The 26,403-nt window shown below is 36.3% G+C and overlaps 1 protein-coding gene across 4 annotated transcripts in view; it reads right to left on the bottom strand.

The window, feature by feature from the left end:
* The window catches only part of LOC113113991 (protocadherin-1-like), a 149,268-nt gene that overhangs the window by 5,815 nt on the left and 117,050 nt on the right, over positions 1-26,403 (bottom strand). Inside the window, exon 5 of one of the 4 annotated variants that reach the window (XM_026280647.1) lies at positions 18,189-19,801. The exons of the other annotated variants lie outside the window; for them this stretch is intronic. Coding sequence (XP_026136432.1) covers positions 19,746-19,801 — 56 coding nt within the window. The 3' untranslated portion in view covers positions 18,189-19,745. Of the gene's footprint in view, positions 1-18,188; positions 19,802-26,403 lie in introns of those variants that run through there. 4 annotated transcript variants of the gene reach the window in all.

Here is a 26,403-nt window from a genome sequence, read left to right as displayed (position 1 = left end):
ATTCAGGGTTCAGCTATGCACCACAAATAAATCAGAATGACTCTTTATTCAAATGATCTTAAATCAAACAAAGATTCAAACAGTCTTACAACTTTACACTGTTAAACAAGAATTTAACATTTAACACAGAGCAAGACTAAACCAATATATATTCATTAGGGAATCTAATGATTGGGTCAGGCATGCAAGTCCGGCTCCACATTCAAACATTCCTACTTTGCTGGTGGTTTGCTTGTGGAAATCAATGTATTGATGAAGGTTTAAATTTAGACTTCCATTTCCATTGCCATTGTTCCATTGCCAGTTTCAATACATGATGATATACTATATAACACAAAAGATACTGGGTGAATTAATGCAATCACCCACAATTTTCTATGACTTTTTATATAATGCAATTAACACCAAGCACATAAAATGTACAAAGAAGGTAGTTTTATTTATACGTTAATGTATTCAGATTACAATACAAATACAATACAAATTCAGGTCGATTTGTATCTATATTCTGAATAACATTAAATTATTAGTTGTAGAGTGAGGGAAACTATGTAATGTACAGAAATGTTTTGTCTTATTTACCGGTATTTTACAGTATTCCTGAAAATAATGATAAAAATGTGACTCACATCAGTGCACCCCATGTTATTTTTATATCTTTCAGCACCTCAGTTTTGACCTAGTGTCATTTGTAATAAAATTGTATTTATTTTCTATAATAATAATAATGATAATAATAATAAAAAACCCTGCAATACAGATTATGTCTGATGACATGACCACATCAAATAAAAATCAATTTTGGGTAACAGCATGTTAAAGCTATACTTCACCCAAAAATATAAATTAAGTCATTGTTTATTGGTTCCAAACCTGTATGACTTTCTTTTATTTCTTTTATTATTATTATTTTTTATTTTTATTTTTTTTCAGTGAATCACATAAAATTATTATTTGAGAAACGTCTCTCTTTTTTTGTCCATACTATTAAAGTTGATGGGTATAATGTTGTTTTTGCAGATCTCTGACTATTATTTTGCAGACAAAATAGTTATTCCTTTAAAATATATTCTGCTGTGTTCCAAAGAAAACAAAAGTAATACAGGTTTGGAACAACATGAGGGTGAATAAATGAAACAAATGAATTAACACTTTAGTTTTACACGGAGTGTGTTGTATCCATTCATTTTGTTACATATAGACTTGTTCATGCTTCATGCAGCACTGCATGTCAATAGAGTCATAGCTACATAATGGCCAAAGCCTGCTAGGCATACATACAGTATAGGTGGCCTTCAATAAGGTGAGCATAAACATCTTTCGAAAGAAAATCAGGTTACAGAGTCCGTTCTTAGTAAATTCCACTTATATCATCTGACTGCAGGTGGACTGAGGGATTTCAAACCTTTAATTCTACTTTATTTAAAAGACACGGTTCCTTTTGCGTGATGCTGTGTTCATTCCCACCACTCTCACTGGCACAGAGGAGCTGTTTAAACCTCTGCACATTTTTTTCTTCTGCTTACACTCCACAACGCTCTTCGCCAGAGCGTCACATCCCTTTGCCAAAGCTTCACTTATGGACTAAATGAATTTTGAGAGGTGTCAGAGAGTGCCATCGTTCGGACCGTGTCCCATTGGCCTACATCTGTTAAACATGGAACTTATCTGATCCGCAAAAATCAATGTCCTCGCCCGCTGACCAAATTTGCTCTCCCGTCTCTGCCAGCCGAGGGAAGGGACGTGTGTCATTTTGCAAACCTCCACATGTTGGCACGCTGTGTTTCAGTATGCATCAGCTGCATAGAATCTCCTCCTGGCTTAGGAAGATAAGCACATGGAGAAAGGCTGTAGCCCGCGGCTAAATCAACTAGGGTAAGCTGCATAACATCTTCCACTCATGAATGTTTTAAAGTTGAGTTTGTCTGTGCACAAGCTGAATCATTGAAGATGAAGCAAGGGTGTAGCGTTTGATTGTGCTGAAGGCCTAAACAACTGCCTGTGAAGAAGAAAAGCGAACATAAAAGCCTTCTGTAGGCTTGATACAGACAAATGGATAGATTAAAAAGGAGCAAACTCAACTGATCAGTGTCCATAGGCCATCACAGCACCCTGAGTCTTCGTTAAAATTGCAGTGAACTTACATCATTGTTGATTCAAGAATGCTTTGGAATTATTTTGGTACATTGCAAGTTCTTGGACTCGTTTCCACAGCGATCATTGATTCGTAAAACATCATGCTTTTAGCTAGAATAAGACTTCATCGCTGCACAGGAATCCAGTCTGACTGGACAAGCCTAATGAAATTAGCCAGTCCACTGACAAGTGCGACCAGACTTCAGTTTAATTTAAGAGGTGTGATAGTGATTGGTCCGAGTTAATTTTTGTTACAAGAGTATTTCAACGAACTATGCTCTATTCCAAGTTTCATTGTGCCATAGAAAATGAATAACTGTAATTATGGCTTATGTCTAAATGACTTTTGACAGAGGGGGAGAGAACACCGCTATAAATATAAAAGTCTGCCATTAGCACAGCCTCCCACACTTTTCATTGTCTTTCCCTTGCCCTCTTTCTTACCACTTTCCTTCTTGCTCATGTATGTACAAATACATTTACACTATTAACACTACCGTTCAGAAGTTTAGGATAAGATTTATTATTATTATTATTATTATTATTATTATTATTATTATTATTATTATTAAATGAATAATTTTATCCAATAATGCATTAAACTGATACAAATATATTTACAATGTTAAAATATGTCTGCTTCAAATAAATGCAGTTCTGAACTCTCTATTTGTTAAAGTATCCTATATATATATTCACTGTTTCCACAGAAATATTAAGCAGCACAACTGCTTTTCTCATTGATAATAAGGAATGTATCATGAGCATGAAATCAGCATATTAGTATGATTTCGAAAGGATCACGAGACTCTTAAGGCTAGAGTCATTTCTGCTGACAAAAAAAATAAAAATAAAATAAAAATAAACCTTTTAAAATATATTAAATTAGAAAACAATTCTTCAAAATTGTAAAAATATTTCACTATTGTTTTAACTTTATTTTTCAGCAAATAAATACAGCCTCAGTGATCATAAGAGACTTCTTTAAAAAACATAAAAATATATAAATACTAACCTCATACTTTTGAACGATATTGAAGTTGGACATACAATGGATGATGAACTGCCATAATAATACTTAAAAACGTGGCTAAAAGTAGTCAATCATGTAGAATATGTAAATTAATCGCAATCAATCATTCCACTCAATCCAGTATACACAAGCAAAAACATTAACTGCTCCAGTAGTTCAGGAACATTCCATACTATTGAATTTGCATAAGGGTCAAAGTATTATTATTATTGTCATTATTATTATTTAAACTATTATACACTAAATTAACAGGTCTACTAAAACGAAGAAAAATCTTTCAGCAACACCCCTGCAAAAATTAGATCTCACTAGAAACATACTCACAGGCAAATGTCATGCTGCACAAAAATATTTCCATTATTAATGAAGAAGAACTGAGGGAAACAGAAGAAAGAAATGTAGAATAAGAGAGAATTTATTTTTGAGGAAGGATTCTCGCTTCTCCCTCCAGAAATCAGTGGAGGAAAGCTTCAATCATACTACAAAAGTGAATAAATGTATGGCTGGAGTGAGCTGCCCTCAGGCCTGCGCTCTCTCCCGTCTCAATAAGCTTTTAGGACCACAGTCGAGAGAGAAGCGCATAACTGAGATGAGCTGAATTCTTGAGGACAGCAGCCGGCTTTAATTTAAGAGAAACAAGCACACACATCTACATGCTCACAAACTCTGGGGAAAGATATTCTGCCTTATCTGCCATCATTAGAGACCTTTGATTTCTCTTTGAAAAGAACAGCAATATTTATGGTTTGGGGTAATTCATATTATAATATGGAGAAAAGGAAGGATGGTGGAGAATGTGGGATAAATATGGATATCCCCTATCCAGTATATTCCTTCCAACCAAGCAAAAATATTGAGCTTATTCCCATTAAATATCCCTGTTTGATTCTAGAAGAAAGTGGGCGAATGAGAAAAGCATTCCAAAATTCACAATATTAGAACAAAAAAAGAGCAAGAATAGCCACCCAAAACAGGGGGAAAACAAAACAACAAAAGAGCTCAACTGAATGGCAATGATCCTGGTTATCTCTTCAAAGCAAAGAGGCAGGAGTTTAAAGACACTAAGTTCATTTTTGCAGATGTGTTTTTTCCTGGCAGTTTTACTTTGAAGAGTAGACAGAGATTTGTTTGCACATTTCCTTTATCATAAAGCCATCTCTCTGTCAGAGCCATCTCTCTGTCGAAGCCATCACTCTGTGAGTCTCAGACCTGTGTCCATATTATACGCAAAGTGGCATGCATTTAATTCTGTGCCTATATTAAGAGCTTATTCACATTGCCTCCTTCAGTAGAGTGATTCTGCATAACAGAAGCATTCGCATATGTAAGTACAGATTCGCTACGGACCCTATTTTAACCCCACATATTGAGCTGAACTCTGCAGAAATTACAGTGAAAAACCTATTTATCAACATAATCTTTTACATTAAAGGTTGAGTAAAAATAAAATACTGGAGCCAACTACTCACTCATTGTCTGAGAAAAAAAAAAAAATCCTACAGGTTTGGAAGATATGAGGTTGAGTAAATAATTACTTTTTTTTAATTCTGGGGGTAACTATCCATTTAAGATGTAGATTATATTCTAAAAGTCTTCATTGTGGAGTGTTATAATGATATATATGTATCTTCTGCATCTTTGCTCTTTGCTTTGAATAGATAACCAGGATCATTGCCATTCAGTTGAGACGTCTGTTATTCAGTTGCTCTTTTGTTGTTGTTTTGTTTTCCCCCTGTATTTGGTGGCCATTATTGGTATTTTTTATTGTAAAATTTTGCATTTTGTAATGATTATCTGACTCGCCCTAATTTCTTTTATTCTTTTAGAATCAAAAAGGGATATTTACTGGGAAAAAGCTCAAACTTTTTGTTTGGTTGAAATATGTATATATATATATATATATATATATATATATATATATATATATATATATATATATATATATATATATATATATATATATTAGTGCTGTCAAAATGAGCGCGTTAACGCATTCGATTAATTTGAAATATTTAACGCGTTAAAAAAAAATTACGCAATTAACGCGGTTGCAGTTTTTTTATTTCCAGTTGTGGCCTATGTGTGTTCAACGTGCAAAGAAATATGGTTAAGACCAAGGAAGGACTTTTAGATGGAAAGTTTCAGTATAAAACTCTGCCGGATTACTCTTCAGTCTGCCACAAGAAACAGCAACATTAAAATCATGAACTCAAATGTCATTGTTTAAAAAAAAACAAAAAAAACAATGACTGTAACTTTCTGTAACGCTAACGTTAATAAGCTTAAACGAAAATAACGAATAATTGTGTAGCGGAGTATTTTTTGTACACAGTGCCGCGAACTGTCAATCACTCCTGTACGCGTGCATCACTGTCCTCCTCAGCTGCAGCAACTTGCGCTCTCTCTCTTCATCAAGCTTTAAAACAAAAAGGGGACAAAAAGATCATATTGTCTTTGTGCATAGGCTATAGATTAATTAGATAAATGAATATCTAAATTTGTGCCTTGCCGTCTACGGTATTTTTTTAGAACTTAGAAAAAAGATGCTGCAGCCAATGAACAGCCAGCGGGGGCTGCAGGACGACTCAACCTCCGCAGACAGTTTTTAATGTTTATCAGACAATAAATACTCAAGATTTTGCTTTAGTATAACTCACAACGAGTTTCACACACCTTCTCCGGCCACGTTGAGTTGTTGACACTTAACAGTGGGAAAAGCGACACATGCGCTATTCACTTGTATAACTTAAGGGTGAATGGGTAATGTAGTTTCTGCTCTGGGTGGGATGAATTAGGAAGCTTGCATTGTGAAGGGCGCTCTGAAAATCGGCAGTGCAGGTAAAAGATTAAAACCTCTATTAAAACAGATGTCCAAATGAGCGTACCGGTAAGAGCTATATTTGGAAGTGGCGGTACTGAGTACCGGTGCGTACCGGCCCACTTAAAGCACTGGCAATGACTATACTTTGGAATTTTTTTGCAGTCCACTTAGAATTCAACATGGAAATCATTTTTGTTTTTTATTGGCATTGATTGTTTTGAAATTCAAATGGTACTTACATGCCTGTGTTTTTATTTCTGTAATAAATATGGCTTTCAAGCCAACAGTTAATTTGGAGGATATTGATGGTTTATTGCAGGTAATGTTGTTTACATGAGAGAATCTGTGTTACAAGTTAAACAAAAATTCCAATAAACAATCATATTTTGAATTTAAATAGTTTCTTTGTCTTGAGTTTACATTAATTATTTACATTTTACATTTCCATATCCAAAAAGTTTCAGTCTTTTAATCGCGATTAATCGCGATTCATTTTAAAAAATTGTGCGATTAATTAGTTATTTTTTTTAATCGATTGACAGCACTAATATATATATATATATATATATATATATATATATATATATATATATATATATATATATTGCTTCCAGTGCAAACAGACTCAAGGCGTTATGATACAATGCATCCCAACAGATTATCGATAGCTTCTAGTGTAGATATGAGAGGACAGATGAGAGAGGAAAACACAAGTGTCAGGAGGGAAAAGCTGACAAATGCACATTAAAAGTTGCTCATTTTCACATACCAGCGCACACTCAGAGATTGACTCTGGTAGTTGCTGTTGAGTGTCATATTGCTGAGTGTGTTTTCATAATGCTGTCTTTCTTTCTGTCTGTCAAAAACCTCGAAGGAAAAATAGTCGCGTATGAGGTCAGAGGTGGGGTCATTCAGAATGCCAAAATGTCACGGCACTGCCTTCCCTGAGCCCTGGTGCCTGTAAGCATGTGTGTGTGTGTGTGTGTGTGTGTGTTTTTAAAGTGTGTGCAAAAGAGTCATGAAACCACAGGAAGCTTTGGGCACACTTACAAAAAGTGTTGGTTTGTGAATATGAGATTAGATCACTAGAAGGGTGACGTGTTTGTGTGTGTGTGTGTGAGAGAGAGAGAGTGTGTGTGTGTGTGTGTGTGTGTGTGTGTAACCTGCATGCAAACATATGGCTGTCGGACATCTTGTTTTGAGAGAGACCATATGCTGGTTTTGGACATAATGAGCCTCTTTCCTCTCTTTTTCTACAGCACAGCATACACAGTCTCTCATACACACACAGGATTACTATTCTACAGTATCTAGGGAGCCAACATCTATCCCTCCTCCACAGAGAGTAAGCTACTCTTATCTTAGCAGGTCAGGGATGCACAGGCTGCGATATATCCCAGACATTCACCTTATATTGATCTGCCAACCCAGCATCCTCCTCTTTCTTTAGCTTTCCCAATGGAACACTCAAACGCTCCAGAACACAGATGAGGAATCCTTACCATGGTAATAGTATTTTCCCCTCAAAAACCTCAAAAACAATAGTTGCTACTGTTTATTTTAATATATGAAACAATGAAACAAATGTAATAAAATAGTTTCTTGCATCACACTTAGATTGGTACATTAGTTAGTCAATTTATCAAATATTATTGCAATTTTTTATTTTAACTGCTCACACAAACTCAAAGTCTTTAGGATTGACTGTCCATACTGCCATTCAGTAAGTGTTAAAACCGGATCCGTTTGCTCAGCAAAGTCGACATGCAGTATATCTACATTGGCGGCTATGGTAATGATGTAAGCGTCAGCACAATTCCGAGAGACTTTCTCATGAAACAACTGAGATCAGCTGTCACTGTCAGGCTGTCAGAAGGCAAACAGGACAGAAAGCTGAAAGTTTTTCCTGTGCTTACATATATGATGACAACTTGCTGTGGTGCTGAACTCAGAATGTGGATGAGAGAATCTCAGGAACAGGAACATTTTACATCATTCATGCATATATTGTGTCCCAAACTGCTGACATGCTTGTTCATTCCTATAGTGAATATCATGTAGCTCCCAATATGAGGGGAAAAAAATGAGGGATAATGAGTGTATTTGAGTATATCTCAGACAATAATTGCATGTTGCATGGTTGCATGTTCTGGGTGGCAAGAATGGTTACTTACAATCCATTCAGAATCTTTTAATAAACAAGCAAACATACAGATGTAGTTTTTGTAAAATCGAATGATTTTTTTTTTTCCCCCACACACAAGTGGGTGTTTGTTTACTAAATGATTCACCGTTTTTGAATGAATTGGTTGAGTGAAATATTCAATTAATCACTCTTAAAAAATTAATAAAATAATAAACTCTTCATCAGATTTGAGGCTAAAAATATAAAGTGTAATAAACAAAGATAAAATGTGTTAGATAAGTAGTGTTTTGTTTGAAGAGGCCCTTGACCTTACAAACAGCATCTGAAATCCAAGGGCATGAAACAAAACCACAATAACTACTATAATGTTCTTACTAAATCTACATCCAGTGCTGAGACAAGAGGAACCAGCTATTCTCTCATTAATTTAATCGTCAGGAAGCTGGGCTGTGATGCTTTATGCCGCTGTTGTTTAGGAGAACATATTAAAACAGTCGGCTTCCCTTCCTGCCTATAAGAGTGCAGTCATGCGGATAAGTTTTGACCTTTTTGAACAATTCTTCCCCTCAATGGGACACGTTCAGCTTTCAGAACTGCAATATGATTGTTTTGTTTGCTACACTGCTGTGTGATGTCTCTGTTGTTATCCTTCTCTTGTTGTTGTTCTTATTCGCACTCTCTTTTCCTCTCCCTCTCTCTTTCTCTCTCTCTCTCTCTCTCTATTGCTCTGCCACTGTAGCATCATTTCATGCTCCAAATTCCAAATTTACCATCATTATCTGAGAAAATGGAAAGACAAAAAAGCAGCGTTGCTTTCATTTAGCATTTTCTCTCTCCACACTGAACATGAAAACAGAACCGAGTTCTGCATTTGATCTGCGTGGTGATTAGCTCCTGAAGACACAAACTTCAGGAGATAAGTCAGATCTACCATCATTCTGCATACTGTTCACGTAGTAAAATGGCTTGCTGTATTAAACAGAGTTAATACAAGCTAAATCGGTAACACTTTAGAATAAGGTTCCATTAGTTAATGTTAGTTAACTACTTTCGTTAACATGAACTAAGCAAGAACAATCCTTCTACAGCATTTATAAGTCTTAGTTCATGTTGATTTCAACATTTACTAATGCATTATTTAAATCAAAAGTTGTGCTTGTTAACATTAGTTAATGCACTGTGAATTACCATGAACTAACAATGAATAACTGTATTTTCATTAACTAACATTAACGAAGATGAATAAATACAGTAATAAATGTATTATTCATTGTTTGTTCATGTTAATTAATACATTAACTAACATTAACTAATGGAACCTTATTCTAAAGTGTTACCGCTAAATCTAATAATGCCTCGGGCAAGTATCTCTCAAGTTTGACTGCCTGTGTTTCTTTCTCTATCTTCTCAGAGGTTGAAACGAGATAAACTACCCGAAAAAAAAATAAAAAATAAATATATTTATATATATATATATATATATATAGATATAAAACTAAAATACTACTAAATACTAAAATACTTCCCAAAAGAATCATAACACATGTATTTTTTAATGAATAATATTAGTGTAAAAATGGAGCGGAGTCAAAAGTTAACTAAAATGAACCACAGTTTATATTAAATGCCTGATTTATTGTTTTTCAATAAATAATGTGCTCTCTCTCGCATACTCTTCTCATAGGGGCGCATTAGTTTTAAATCAATGTGCAGCATTGCTTACAATTCAACTTATCTTCCTTATTCTCTTTTTCTCATGCCTCTGGGGATGGAATGGAGCTACTGGATGGTTGGAGAGAGAGGGAATAGATTTGTGTCAGTATGTTATTGTTCTGGGTCAAACCCCACGTTGGTCTAAATCAGTGGATATTGCTTCAAGACCCAGATTTTACATCGAGAATCAAGTGCTGACCCAACACACTTACAAAATAGCTTGATGTACATAAAGGCATACAAGTGTAAAATGTTGCACCACGTAAAACCATAAACAATAGTTGAACTGTGATTTGCTAGCAGTAGTCTAAATATTAGGCATATTAACAATAGCTTGTTACTAAGCGAAAAATAAATTTGCATCAAAAAGTGTGATTAAAAAATCATTTCCCTCCCTTACTTTTAAGGTTTATACGCTTAATTATTACATGCTATCAGTGCATGATTATATCGATTAGCATTCAACATATCTTCCCTCCTGTTTTTGACCCAATTGGAACATCTTCAGCATATATTTTTCAACTGGTTGAGAGACAAATCTCTTACCTAAAATATAGTCTGCAAAAGCAGGCTAGATTAAAACTTAATTTACAGCTAGTGTATCAATCAGCACTACATTCTATAGTATGGACGCCCACCTGAACAGAATTTGGAAAGCGGTGTCTCTTCAAAGGAAAACTACTCAAAACAGTCAAGGCACAGGGCCCAAAGAATCCCCACATGCTCACTATCTCTTCTGTTTTTGTCTTTTTCTTTCTTCTCCTCCACCAAGAATAGGTGAAATATAGGAAGTGCGTGTTGCATGTGTGTGTGCTTCCGAGCTTGTTTGATTCATTATTAAACACAATCCATTTTTCTCTCTGCTACTGATAGTGGGCAAAGCTCCCAGGTTTAATTCCCTTGCATTGCAGATTAGAAGCTGAATAACAATAGAAACGAGTGAGAGAGGGCATAAGAAAGTGAGTGCACAATGGCATTATTACTTTTCTCTTTTTTTCCCACTTCCTTTCCACTCTGTCCTCACCTGACAGGATGTATGGTGCTAAGGTTTGCTGCTGAAAGACGGGGAACATCCCATCATCTTCTTTAAACTCAACACGATGTGTGATGCTTTCTGGCTCTCCATATAGCAGACTGTCGAGGACGTGTTGTTGTTATGATTTCTTCAGTTTGGCTTTGGGGTCTTATGAGGTAACACAGTAAGGTAGGAATGAAACAGGGAACGGTTGGAAAACAGAAAAAAAAAAAAAAACAGTCGATGATGAGATGAAACTACTTCCTCTCCGGACTTGCTGATTACAAAGTGGTTTTGAGGAGAAAATAACCTAGATAGGCTCACAAAGCCACAGAAGCTCTAACAAGCAAATCCGTGGATGTCTCAAACACTCTATTTGCAACATTGCACCTGGCCAAGTGACACTTCGTCTGCACGCAGCAAAACAAGAAACAAACATAAATACAAGCTTTGTGACTGCTAGCCTTGCTCTATATACCTTTAGGAAAAAGCTTTGATTTTAAATGGAAATTAATGCCATTTTCCTCTTGAGGAAACCCCTGAAGTCACATACAGTATCTCACTCCACTGCTAATAAAGGCCAGAATGAGCATAAATATGCATTTTATATAAGACCTTAAAGGCAACATATCATAAAAAGCCTTAATACTGGTAGTTTTATTATTTTTTTATACACAAGTAAAATGGTTTAAGAGGTCGAATTGCGAAAATGTTCCTTGGGCACCAAAGCAGCATGTTAGAATGATTTCTGAAGGGTCATGTGAGACTGGACTAATGGCTGCTGAAATATTATGTTTTTCCATCATCAGAATACAATAAAAATATATTCAAAAAGAAAACTTTACAATATTTATTCATTTATTTTCACTGTATTTTTATTTATTTTTTATTAGGTAAATGCAACCTTGGTCTTATATATATAAAACAATAAAAAATAAATGAAATCTTACTTGGACACATCATATCATTAAAGCCATCGTTAATTATTTAATCATTGTAAAATATGAGTAACAATCATAAATCAGCCCAGTATATAAAGTGCTTTTTAATAAATTCTGTTGAAATATGAGGCATTGAATTATGTGATGTGATGAGTAAAAAATAAAAGTATTAAACAGAACATTTTTATTGTGCAACAGTCTTTATTTAAATATCTAACTGTGTGCAAATTGCAGTTAATTTAATTGTATTTAATTTAATATACATGAAATTCTAGCAATACAAATATGATTAATTCCTACAATATTTAACAAGTAATTTCACTCATTATCATTTCCATCACAGGCTGTTATCAAACACAACAGATGATTTCATATGTGATGGAAGTGTAAATTCTTCTACAGTACAATGCATCTGTCCAATGTGACATTTAGAAAAGTATAAGCCGAACAGTGTGTCTTAAGAAAATCCACACGGCCAAAAGTGCCCATAATTGAAGAAGATGAATTGGTTAAAAGAACAACCGAAAGCTGATGGTGATAGAAAAAAGTAGTTTCAGTGGGTGAAAAGAGGCCAGAGAATTAAAGGCAGAGATAAAACATGAGAGTGGTCTGAAGGACATGTCAGCATGACCGTAGTGCGAGTGTGTGAAATATCAACACAATGTACTCATGACTGTGTGGGTTTTGTGTGTCAGAGCTCTGAAGGCCGATGTGTAGCTCTGACCGCTGTGCTGCTAATTAACCAGGACAATACTTCTACTGGCTGCACACTGTGTGATCTCTCTACACATCTTTACACATGTAACACACACACACACACACGCACGCACACACACACACCCGCTGCGGGAAATCGCCCACAGAGAGATCCACCACAGAGGAGCAAAGTGTCCCCTGATAGCACTGCTAGCACTCTCTCACACACATGAACTACACACACACAGAGTCAAAACCTTGACTTCAAAGGGTAAAAATCACACCTGTGAAGACACTGGATATTCATTTTAGCCTCTGAAATAGCTGATAACTTAATATAAGTGCATATCTGAAATACATGTCAAGATCTTAATCAGAATATATTATGCCTGCTAGCTTGAAAATTACCAACATGCTATACTACATACTGTAATAAAAAATAAAAATAAAAAAAAAGTTATTTCACTTGCTAAAAAACTTGGCAAAATACTGAAGATATTATCTTGTGCTCAGGGGTATATACACCTTTATTAAAAAAAAAAATATATATATATATATATATATCTTGAATAAGTCCAGCTAGCGATAGCAAGTAGCAAATTTTTCATTGGTAGTGTGGCTTTCAACAAAGACTACTGGATTTTTTAAAGCTGACTTTAATATTTAATGGTAAAAAAATATAATAATAAAAAATAAATAGTAATAGTAAAATCTTTGTAAGTGAATACTGACACAGCAGTATTGGCTCAACCAACCGCATGCATCTAGGGCGGGACTATATTTTTTACTAACCAATGAAAGCTAGAGAAGTGTTCAATTAGTTTTAAAGTCAAGTCAAGTCACCTTTTTCTATATAGCACTTTTAACAATGCAGCTTGTGACAAAGCATCTGAACCGCATTAAATAGGAAAATAGTGTGTCAATATTGCAAAAAGGCATTTCATGGTTGAATCTAGTGATGTCATCATCCAGCTCAGTTCAGTTTAAATAGTATCTGTGCAATCAAGACGATGATACCGCTGGAAATTAAAAAGCACCGTTTCTTCTGACTAATAAAAAATCTAACCATTTCATGGGTTCTTTACAGCTTGACAGGAGAGAAAAAAATCAAGTCCTTAGTTTCAACACTTCAGCTGAAAGCAATACTATTTTAGGCTCAAACTGAATTTGTTCTTTGACATGTAGGAATTTGGTTTGGCACACAGACTTTGACCTCAGATGAACATAGAGGTGTCCGGTGACTGGTGTTTGCAGGGCTTTTCTTCATAAATATGCGCCCACGTCCTCTGTGCTCTAGAATAACAAGTGCCCACGGGTATCAGTGGCACACTCATGCCAGTTCAGGCCATGCCAGGGCAGAGCGGCCTAACTGGGGCAGAAACACATTCGCCCTGTGGCTCAGCAGAAGCCCCATCCAAAGAAAATACGCCCACACACAAAATCCTTGTGCCCTCATCCAAAAGCACTAGGGGTGTAAGAAATAAACTGGTTGTGAGTCCATGTGTGTGTGTCTTTGTCCCGGACTCCATTGTAAATTCAGCACTGCACCGACGCTAAGCACCACCACCAAACGAGTCTGTGTTAGCCGCCGCGCCACTATAACAGGGCAGCTCAGTAATAGTCTCCCCTCTGACCCACATGTGGCTAGAACAACATAACACAGGAGGAGAGACAAACAACAGCTAATCCTCTGTGCACACAACAGCACTGCAATGGATCCCATTAATAAGAGAGGATTAGCCACCGCTAACGCTAACGAGCGTCCTCACCACAGGAGCACATTTCCTCTTTATCAGATATCTGCTTATCTCTGTCTGTTCCTCACTCCCTCCTCTACCTGTCTGTCTATCACGTGTAGCGTTGTAAATCACAGGCACTGAGGAAAAAGGTTTGCTGAGACCGAAAACAATTAAGGCGATATGAAGAGCGCTGGGAGACAACAGGACAGAAGTGAAAGAAAACAGATGGAGATGAACTCTGACAAGTAAGGTGAAGAAAAAAGACTGGCATCCTGCACAAAAACACTGCAACATATTTGCTACCATATGTGACTTTATACCTCACATTATGATTTTAAATCTAACATTTGTTATAGAATTTTTTCTTATAATCACTTCTTAATATCTTACAATGTGCCTTTTGTCTCCTAATTTATGCCACACAATATGACTTTATAGCTCACAGTTGTGACTTTGTTTCCTACTGTGTAATTGCGACTTTACATCTCACAAGGTGACTTTTTTCTCATAATTGCAACTTTATACTAGACATTATGCCTTTATACTGTATCACGCAATTGGATTTTTTTTCTTCTGATAATTACAGCTTTATTTGGCACTTTGTATTTCACATTTGTTACTTTGTCACTCGTAAATGTGACTTTATACCTTACTGTGTGACTTTTTTATTGTAATTGTGTCTTTATAATGCACATTGTTTCTTCATATCTCACAGTTGTGACTTTGTTCCTTATAATTGCGCCTTCATATCTCACAATAAGACTTTTTTCTCGTAATTGCAACTTTACTGGGCTCTGTGTCTTTTTAATGTATCTCACATCTGAGACTTTTTTCTCATAATTGTGACTTTTTACTACACATAATGACTTTACATTTTGTATTTGTGAGTTACTCAGAATTGTGACTTTTTTTTAAATATAATTATGAATTTATTTTGTGTTTTGTGGCTTTGAATCTCACATCTGTGACTTTGTTATTGTAATCGTGACATTATTCCCTACAATGTGATTTTGGTTTTCGCTACTGTGACTTTACACCATATATCACAATGTGTCTTTTTTTATTGTAATTGCGGATTTAAACCTCACATTATCACTATATATCTTAGAAATTAGTAAAACAAATAAACATATGAATAGATGAATCGTCTACAATACGATCAATATGATGCATAAAAAAGTGATTAGGTTTACATGGAGACAAACTGGTTTCCCTAAAAAAGTGACGGAACGTGTGAAGTGAGTCTAACAAACTTTACTTTACTGAAATACACACATTCAAAATCAAATGGATTGACAAAGAAACAGCCACTTCCAGTCATTTGAATGCCATTCTGGATCTAATCTTTGCTTAGAGTACAATATAAGTTTCACAGAATATGCTAATCAAACATGCCATAGTACCTGATACCATGCTACTACAAAAATAAGTCAAATTTGTATATGCAAAAGGATGGTACAGGACAAAAGAGGGATGCATGACAGTCTGTGGAGTGTAAGAGATGAAAGGTAATTTGGAAAACAGTGAGGATGGAGGTGGAGAGAGTGGATTATGCTGTGAGCTGTCGCTGTCAGGCTTGGCTAGGCTGGCACAGAAGCGCAGCACTATAATAAGCACCCTCTGTTTGCCCAGCACTAGGACAGCATTGTGCCAGTTTGGGTGGACAGGCCAAAACCGACCCACAAAACACTAAAGACCTCGCTAATGGGATTCTCTTTACAGTCAGGCATGTCCTTAGCCAGCTCGAGCAGGACACTGGGATGTAGTTGTGTGAGGACCCCGGGGGGATACAGAGATCTGAGAATAGCGTGGCCATGTCTGTACAGCTGAAACTAGAACACATCTGCGCTAGAGGTGTTGGAAATGCGCTGAGCGTGTGAGTTTGCCTGTACTGATTGATTGTGCGGTAACAGGTAAATGCCCTGTTTAGCCAAACACTGCCTCACACCATCTGTCTGAGAGCATACACAGCCTGTTCACGTAGGCAGTGCCCTTAAGACAAACATACAAATGCAGACGCACATATACACACATGCCGCAAAGACTTAATGTTCACTCAAGCCTACTTATTCAGACAAAATGATTGCGTGTGTGTGTGTGTGTGTCTGGAAGTATTTTGCCACAGGGCTGCACCTGACATGTCAAACAGCATTTTAAAGGCACAAAGTCAAAATCTGCCGCTGTTTTACTGCTTACATTGCAGGCTGATTGAATCTAAAACATCTGATCTATCACTGACTTCATTCATACTCACACTTATTTGTTGTAGTTCACATCTAAAACAATATTTTTTTCATATTTAGAATTAGTTATCAGTTATCAGTTATCATGCGTAGAATTCAAAACAAAAATCAGAACTCAATTTAAAATAATACATTTGTGATTTTTATAATCCAATTTTCATAATGTGTACCTATCTGTCAGTCCACTCAGTCCATCAAAGAAGCTGGATCATATCCATTTTAGTTTCTCTGGAGGAGCTGTACCTCTGATGGACAATGTTTTTTTTTTTTTTTTTTTATCATATTGTTAATAAAGCCTACAAGTTTGTATTATTTTTTTATTTTTAATTAAATTCAGTGGCACCTTCCGTTTATAATGTCTTCAGATGCTCGCTGACTTCACCGCTATCTCTCACAGCCCACTTTTACACACGCTTGTGTATATGCAAGATGTGTTTGTGCAAGGTGTGAGTGAAAAAACAAAACGCGTGTCAACTTGTCATCAATCTTTGCCCGAATTAGAACGTGAAAATAGAGTTGCAGTTTCCCTGGGATGTGTTTTGTGATTACTGTTACTACGCCCACTCAAGCAAAACACACACACACACACACACACACACACTTGCACCCTCACCCTCCACTTCTAATGATCCACTCAGTGTTATTTTGGACCTTAAATACCACTCAGACAGAGGGCTAACTGTAACAATAGCTCTGTTGATTTTTTTTCCTGCTGAATAAAAATGTCACATTCTGTTGGCTCTCTCCTTGACCACCTTGGGTGCTGATATGCTAATGCTGGAGTGTTGTTCTTTTCTCTCTGAGAAACGAAATACGATTTTTGATCGCTGCAGACTGTGAAGGGAAAAGAAAACATGAGAGCTGCCTACTTCAAAAACAAATTTACAGTGCACCTAAATAACAATTCATATGTGTTTTCTGCATAATGCAGTTTGTCTTTTATCAGCTCTTGGCTTCTTTTGCAGTTGTCATATTTGACATTTGTTTGTTTCGCAAACGATAAAACACTGAAAACAAACCTTACTGTGTGTGTTTGTGAACAATATATACTTTATGTCTTTATATTGTTAGAATTTAAAATAGCTGTTTTCTCTTTGAATACACTTAAATATACAGTTACAATATATAACTGTATATATATATATATATATATATATATATATATATATATATATATATACACAGTACAGACCAAACGTTTGGACACACCTTCTCATTCAAAGAGTTTGCTTTATTTTCATGACTATGAAAATTGTAGATTCACAGTGAAGGCATCAAAGCTATGAATTAACACATGTGGAATTATAGTGTGAAACAACTGAAAATATGTCATATTCTAGGTTCTTCAAAGTAGCCACCTTTTGCTTTGATTACTGTTTTGCACACTCTTGGCATTCTCTTGATGAGCTTCAAGAGGTGGTCACCTGAAATGGTCTTCCAACAGTCTTGAAGAAGTTCCCCGAGAGATGCTTTGCACTTGTTGGCCCTTTTGCCTTCTGTCTGTGGTCCAGCTCACCCCTAAACCATCTCGATTAGGTTCAGGTCCGGTGACTGTGGAGGCCAGGTCATGTGGCGCAGCACCCCATCACTCTCCTTCTAGGTCAAATAGCCCTTGATGCCTTCAGTGTGACTCTACACACTTTCATAGTCATGAAAATAAAGAAAACTCATATATACATAAGCATCTAATGTCTTCACAGTATTTTTTGGGGGGTAAGACAAGTACTCAAATGTCAATCCAAAAACAGCTTGCCTCACGCATTTCAGCTGCTCAACTGTCAGTAAAACTACAGACACAGCAAGCGGATGTTGATAAGTCCATTTATTGTACTAAAAATGGCTGAATACAAAGTACATTCACAAGAACAGCACTTTCTGCTAGACTGTCTGCAGAGCAGACAGAATCTCTATTACTGGCTTAATGTAAGTAAATGACTCATGACATTAATCTAGCTTCCCCATCTACTGCTTTTGTAATCATTGTCACAGAGAAGTCAATTCCCATATCTGACCATAAAATACGTTTTCACATTACGGACATACTGTCAGGTCTACCATATATTTATATATTTATATATGTTTGATAAATATAATTCAAAGCTAGTTACATATTTACACATGTTCCCCAAGTAGACACTGGGGAATGTCAATATCTACAATATTCACATTAATACGTGTTCTCAGTTCAAAGGCAAACGTGTATTTGGTGTCTGTGTTATATTGTGGCACAGTCATTGGTGTGAGGTGAAGACGCCATTGCCTTCAGAGCGAGAGACAGAGAGAGAAAAAGAGAGAGAAAGAGACTGGAATGGAGTTGCAGTCACCCAATCTAATTAACAAACACGACTGGCTGACACTTTATGGCACTAAGCTCCATTCGGGTTTGTGAATGCACACGTCTGAAGGAGCCAAAACGGAGATAATGTTCTCATCTAAGAAATTTTTGCTCTCGCTTCTTTTAACTTAGGGGTCTTTTGGAAAGGAGACAAGAATGAGAAAGAGTGGGAAAAAAAAGAATTGAAGTGCAAAATCTTCATTTGACTAGACTGCAAAGCATTCTTTTCCCTTTCTGATAAAACTTCCTCTCGCTTCCTTATGGTGCGAGATGAGAAAGACTATGAGTTATGGGAGAAAAATACTGTTGCGGTATTTGATAAGAGGTCAGAGTGCATTATAGAAGAGCTATTAAGTCCTCTTAAGTGATTTGTCAATGGATGTGAATGGGTCTGGCTGTGGCAGAGAAAAAGAGACAGAGAGGAGAAAAAAGAGGAGAGGCTATTGAAGAGGAGAGAGAAGGACAGAGGAAAGACATACCTACCAAACCCCAGGTGATTGCAATGATAGTAAGACTCCAAAGGGGTTCAAAGGGAACAGGAGAAGAAAGGAGTAGGGTAAGTCCATACAAAAGAGTTCATAGCAAAGGGAAGAATTGCACAGCAGAGGAGAGGCAAAAACGGTATATCACAAATCCATTAGTCCAAATTCCTTGCAGTGTCCTTAGATATCCGCTCCCAAAAAGCTACGGAGGAAAAAAACGTCAGGGTCGGGGGCGATAAACATCAGAGGACAGACGCCCATTTTCAGTCTGCTTTTCCTTTCCGACTTTGTCCATTTGAGTTTTCGTATTGTTTATGTGCGAGAAAAAAAGGCAGTTCTATATATTTCAGAGATGAAGAGATATGTGTTATGGAAATCTGTGACAAGAGGCAATTTCTCCCGCAGAGCAAAAAAAGAAAAAAATATTTTGGAAAAAGAAGAATGTTTAAGGCAGTCTTTTTTGGCCGGCCCCCTTCTCTTGGTCAACGCCCGTTACAGCACCTACAAGAGGATAGATACGACTTACTACTCACGTAATGGAACGCAATACATTCCATGCAAAATATTTCTAAAATAAAAAATATATATAAATGTATATATAGAAATATTAATAGTGCAGTTGAAACATATATTTGGACGAATATGTGTAAACAGCAAAAGGTGGTGAGAAGAGCAAGGGGGCAAGACCAAAAACCTGCTCTATCGCTTCAAAAAAAATTCCCCTGGCATTTTAAAGGTTAATCATTAAATGTATTGTGCTGTTATGAAAATATTTTACATTGTAACTGTAAATTCAAGCCATTCATGTCACATAGAGCATGTACAAAACTTTTTAGAGGGTATGATGTCTTTTCAAAGTTCATTCGGAGACTGATTTGAACAAACCTGCCCCCCTTAGTCCACTCTTGTACAACAGCGCTGCACAGATGGCCATGCTCTCGGTTGTGTGTGTGTTGTTTTTTTTTCTTTCTCTCTCTCTGTTACAATATATAGAATGAATATGTCCTGGAAAAACACAAAACTAAAAAAAAGTTAAAATTCCCCAGAAAGTTTCCACACAATCCGCATAACTCATTGCTAAGACACAATGTGGAAATGGACTCGTCTGTTGCAAGAAATATAGCAAGAGCAACTAAGATATTTTCCCACTACAGTTCCTGCTGGTCCACGCTGCTTTTACAGCCAATGACTGATCCAGAGGTCTCGCACAATGTTAGGACACAGACTCCTCACGCAGTAGGCACAGCTTGCCTACCGGGTGCAGATCAGCAGGAGAAATGCAACTGACATTTCATCTCATCAGTAGGCAATGAGGCACTGCACAGTAACAGTTTCAGCCACTGCTTCACTGTACCCTGCTGACACAAACACCAGCTGCTGCAATCTGTCCAGAGACCAGTGTGCGCCTTACGAATCCTGCATGTCACTAATACAGACACAGACTTTTTATCACTGCATTAAAGGCAACGGGCTGGCTCTGTGTTCTGGGATGGTGCTGACCCATCATTTTTTGATGCGCAGGTGTAAGGTGTGCGAGTTACGTAAGGCGAAGTCTTTGTCATTGGTTTTGTGAGATTTATTTAGAAACATTTAAGCTTATCTTAAAGACACAGTTCACCCCAAAATGGGGTCAACCTCATGTTGTTTCCAAACCTGTATGAATTTCGATTTAAAAATATATTTTGAATAATATCGGTGATCAAACAGTTGACCGCCATAGTATTTTTTTTTTTTCTTCCATACTATGGAAGTTAATAGCTACGGTCAACTATTTGGTTTCCAATATCCACTTCTTGTCCCCTCTCCTCAACAAACTCCTACAGGCTTTGAACAACTTTTACATTTTCATTTTTGGGTGAATTATATTTCCAGTGCAGAACTCAACGATAAGGAAAGTGTGTCAGTAGGGGTCCAAACATTCATTTAAGCCATTAATTGTAATAATCCAGTGAGATCTGATCTCATCATTAACCAGACAAAATGACATGCAGAAACAGAACAAACTGAGACAGACTAAATCTAGAAGAATCGTGGCATTGTCTCCAAGATGCTTCTTAGGGCAAAAGAGTCCATCTAGGGCAGAAGCTGTTTTTAACACAAATGATGGTCTCACCAAATGTTGATTTAATTGAATTAATAGAAGCTAATTGATAAAGAAAATCTATTTTTTTTTTATGGCATCCACATTTTACACCATTTTTACACAAAAGCCTAAAACTTAACAGTACTGTAGCTGTGGTTCCTTGAAGTATCTTGGAGATGTTCCCAAAGATCTTCTGGATTTAGTCCAAGTTTGTTCTGTTTCATGTTATTCCAGACAGACTGGATGAAGGTGAGATCGGATCTCTCTGTGTGGAGCACTGGCTGTTGTCAGACTCCAAAATTTCACCGGATTATTACAGGCAATGTTTGGAAATGTTAACTGATATTTCCTCCTGACATACTAGTAAAGAAACAACACGTTTCTGCACAAAAGCAACAACAAAAAAGAATATGAGTACAGGTAATTATATTGGGAGCATAATCATACTTCTACTATAATGGAGTCAAGATGTTTTTGCGGGTGCACATGCACATATAAACACACAGTCAGTGGTTTACTGCTTCAGGTGCACCCAAAAGGGCTTTTAGTGGCCTTGCTCAAGCTGTTTTTTCAGATCTAAATCACTGAGACAAGAGGCCTTCCCTAATCCTGGTCCTCACCTCTGCCACCTCGACATCTGTCGAAGTGTGTGTATGCAGGTCCGTGAGTGTGTCAGGCAGCATCTGGGCCTAATGAGGCTCACAGCCTGCCACTGCACCCGTTTAGCACCTTCCCATGAGCACCTGCATCAGAGGTTACCTTCTGACGTGATGTAAAGTTGTTGTTCTTGCCACGGGAGCCCTTCCACCCCTCGCAATCCAGTGATTTTCACTGCAAAAATAAGGTTTGATACTACTGATGGAGTCACCCCAGAGTCATGTGCACAGGGTTTACACTCCAGTCTTTAGATATGATACAGATATGTCTCCCTGACTATGAATAGCAACTTTTAGTAGGCATGAAGAAAACAAAGTGTTAAAATAAATAGCAGGATAAAGACAGAAAAAAAGAAAAAATAGCACAAGAAGATGACTGCATTTAGTTCATTATTTACAAATGCGCAATACATCAGTAACATTGTGAAATAGTATTCAAATGTAAAATAACTGTTATCTATTTGACTATTTTAAAATGTAATTGCAGGTATATCACAGGTAACTTACTCCTGTGATGGTAAAACTGAATTTCAGCAGTTATGTACCTCGGATTTAAAGTCACGGTTGGGTTCATTTTCGGTGCAGTAAGGGAAATAAATGCAAACAGTAAACTGCAGGTTGTTTATTACTATAAACTTTTTTAACAATTTGTTTACACTTTTTTAATACTTTTTTATAAAATATATAGAAAAAAAAAAAAAGAATAAGTAATAAAATACTGCTTCAAAGTTATCCACTAAATAAAATACTCTTAGTTTCAAACCAATATCATATAATAAAATATAATGAAAAATATAAATAAATAACTAAGATTACAGTGCAACATTACCAATCCCAGCGGGTAGGCCTGCTCATATTTAAAAAAAATATATATAAAAAGTGTAAACAAATTGTTACAAAAGTTTATAGTAATAAACAACCTGCAGTTTAATGTTTGCATTTCTTTCCCTTACTGTACCGAAAATGAACCGAACCGTGGCTTTAATACCGAGGTTCGTACCGAACCGTGATTTTTGCGATTTTTGTGATTTATATATATAGTACCATTCAAAAGTAACTAAAAGGTAACAAAAGCAAATACTTTAATAAAAATTTTACTGAACTTTACTTACTTTTGTGTGATGCTGTAAATATACTGCCAATATTATTATCAAATTTTTTACCAAAAAAGTCATGAGTCATTATTCATATTGGAATCAAAAATCTAAAGCACAACATCCACAGCATAAAAATGTTTCTACTGCAATCAACATCACTCAGAAATAAATAAATAAATAACAACACCACCTATTATTATTATTATACTTATATAAGTTTCATTGTGTTCTTATTATGTTCATTTTTGCTATCCACACATTTGTCGCCACCTGGAGTTTAAAAAATAGGCATGCTAAATACATTTCTGAAGTTCTAAGATAACAAAGATGAAAATTGTTTGAATTGTGACAGATGTTTCTTCTGTTGTATATGGTTTCAAAACAAATGCAAACTGTTTTTAGTAAGGATCAAATTGTATATTTTATTCTATTCAATGTTAACCATGTAAATCGCAGTTCTTAATCATGTTACCATCCAACATTGCAAGTTTTATTTACTCGCCAAAGCCTTTTTTTTTTTCTTGCACTTGGCAGATGTTAAATTAAGACCCTGGTAACACTGCACACCTTGGTATAAATCTTGTCCTCAGGCTATTAGAATTATTCCAGTGTGCTTTCCAGTCTTTTGCTAAAAACAACAACAACAAAAAAAAGAGGACGATTTTGCTCAAATGGACAACATTACTGTCTATTTATCTATTATCTATTATTGAAAGTGTTATGGTGATATAAACAGCAGTTCACCATCTGCTTACAGTGATCCCTGCAGACCCCAGCCAGCTGGATTAATAAATTACACATCCTACGAAATTATGGTAAAATTAAAAACTCAAAATAAACTTAGCAACTCTTCAAAAGCCCAAACTCAAGGAAGATTCGAGTCCTCCAACCTCGTTCTGATTATTAACAATGACTACTCATGGGGATATTCAACACAGCACTTCTCCAAAAACTACATTGAGCAACCTTTAACAGCAAAAGAGAGTGAAAAGTGTTCCGCCACAGGCAGATGGCCACTGTAAGTGGGAGTGTGACTGCTGTCAGCCTGAGCGAGATGCATTTCTCTGTTGTTAGCGCTTTAAATAATTGTGCTGAGGCTAGTGATTATTTGCATAAACACCATTTAAACATAGCTGAAGAGCTCTAATCCCACACCAAACAGCATGAAAAGAGAGAGATAGGGAATGCATTGAGACTCAGAGGGAGTGAAGAGAGATTACAGAGTGATTTGCTTATTTCCAGGCATTAAATAAACATGCCACAAAATAGAGCAAAGCAAATAAAGGGGAAAAATTCTCCCCATATATATATTATTATTATTTTATTATTATTTTTTTTTTGTTTGTTTGTTTTTTGCCTACCCAGCAAACCAATTGCTCTGCCCAAGTAAAAAAAAAAAAAAAAAAAAACTAAGCTGTCTGTCAAAAATTTTAATTATGACAATTTTGGATATGGGTTGCCTTTCATTCTCCCTCCTGGTATCTGTCTTTCAGAAGAATAAATGTTGCACTGGCGTCTGCCCAGCAAATGTGATCATATCCGCACTGACGCCTCACTGTTTGTTGATGTCTTTATTTATCTCTTTTTCCATTTTTTGCTGCTTTTTTAAAGCCATTTTTCATGTCGTCTAACAATCATAACCGAGCCGCTCATCAGATGGCTATAAATAAAACCGTCTCTGTCTAACTAGGTGCAAACAAAGTGCGGGCCTCGCACCATTTCCATATCCTCCATTTTCGTATCAACAGCTGAATGACTAGCTGTGATTTATGGCTGCGGAAGTGTCATGGCAGCAGATTTTATGAGACGTCGATGAACTGATTTGAGTCTATAGACAATCTACTGTCTGAAAAAAGGTTTCACGTTGACAGCAGCGCGACTCTATTTGTTTGCAATATGACTGGAGTCGGCACCAGGATTTGCTTTAGTGACCTTGCGATGCCTCAGACAGTCGGCATTCACTTTGCTCGGCAAAGTTTTCAGAAACTCTGGACTTCATAAAGGAGCTGAGAGATATTCAAGGTCCTTCTTTTGTCCAGGCGTACAGCACTTTAGTACATTTCTTCCATACAGTGAAATATACGATTCTGAGAGAGACATGTTACGGGTAGTGTGGGGGAGGTTTGAGGGTCGACTGCATGAGCACTATTTGTTATTATCGGTACACAGTGAGAAGACACACATGCGTGCTACTGGTCCAGCGTGGCACATTAAAGCATAGTCAGGGTACCTTGTATCAGTAGGACACAGTATGTGTATATCAAAGCTAATATTTGTGTGTATGGACTTGCTTGCCAGAACCCAGTGAGGGTGCCTAGGAAAGGGGATGCCCCCTTGGTATTTCACAGGGCACAGCTGTCATGATGACCGTCAGCCAGAAGCAGTGTTCGGACCAGATCAGTTTTTTAAAAAGTCATTTGAGCTACAACTATCAGAGGAAATCTGTGATTTCATGGCCTGCTTTATATGAGATGTGTAATTACTAACGCTACGCCGCAGCTTTGTATGAAAACCCATTTCTGTCATGGTATTAAACATAGATAAATAATAATAATAAGTTATTGTGATTTAATATTTCACAATTCTAAAACAATTTCTTGCAACTGAGAGTTTCTATTGTGAGATAGAAATTAAAATTTTTGTTAACATCTCAATTTTTATTATATATATATATTTTCTTGGAAATGCAAGTTTATGACAAATTGTACTTTATTTCTCACAATTCTTAGATAAAGTTATCAAATGTGACAGGAGGCAGCATTATTATGTATTACGGATTTGTACAGCAGTTAAAAGGTTAAGATTGAGTAACATTGTCAATTAATTTTTCGGTTTCTGCTCGAAATATTTTTAAATAATGGAAATATTTCCAAATAGCTGCAGCATAATGTTGCAACACAGCAGTGGTGTTTGGATGGAACGGATCAGTGTATTTGAACAAACTGGGTGAACGACAGAGTCAGTGACTCCCTTGTAAAGACAGCCCTTTGCTGCCACCTACTGGTGTGATGATGTAATCTGCAAAAATACTTAAATTCAAAATTATTTTAATATGTTACTATGCATTACATAAAAGTGAGGAAAAGAAAATGGTCAAACACTTTCAGAAAAAAAAAAAAAAATCTAAATTGTCACTGTCATTGAGGCAGTACCCTCAAAGTTACTAATATATACACTTTAAGTATATCAATATGTACTTTTGAAATTGTAATATGTACCTTTTCGGGGTAAATATGGTACACGTCATTGATACGTTTGTTTAATTGC

The sequence above is a fragment of the Carassius auratus genome, chromosome 14 (assembly GCF_003368295.1).
Source record: "Carassius auratus strain Wakin chromosome 14, ASM336829v1, whole genome shotgun sequence".
NCBI lineage: Eukaryota > Metazoa > Chordata > Actinopteri > Cypriniformes > Cyprinidae > Carassius > Carassius auratus.
This window is presented reverse-complemented; position numbering and strand designations above follow the sequence as displayed.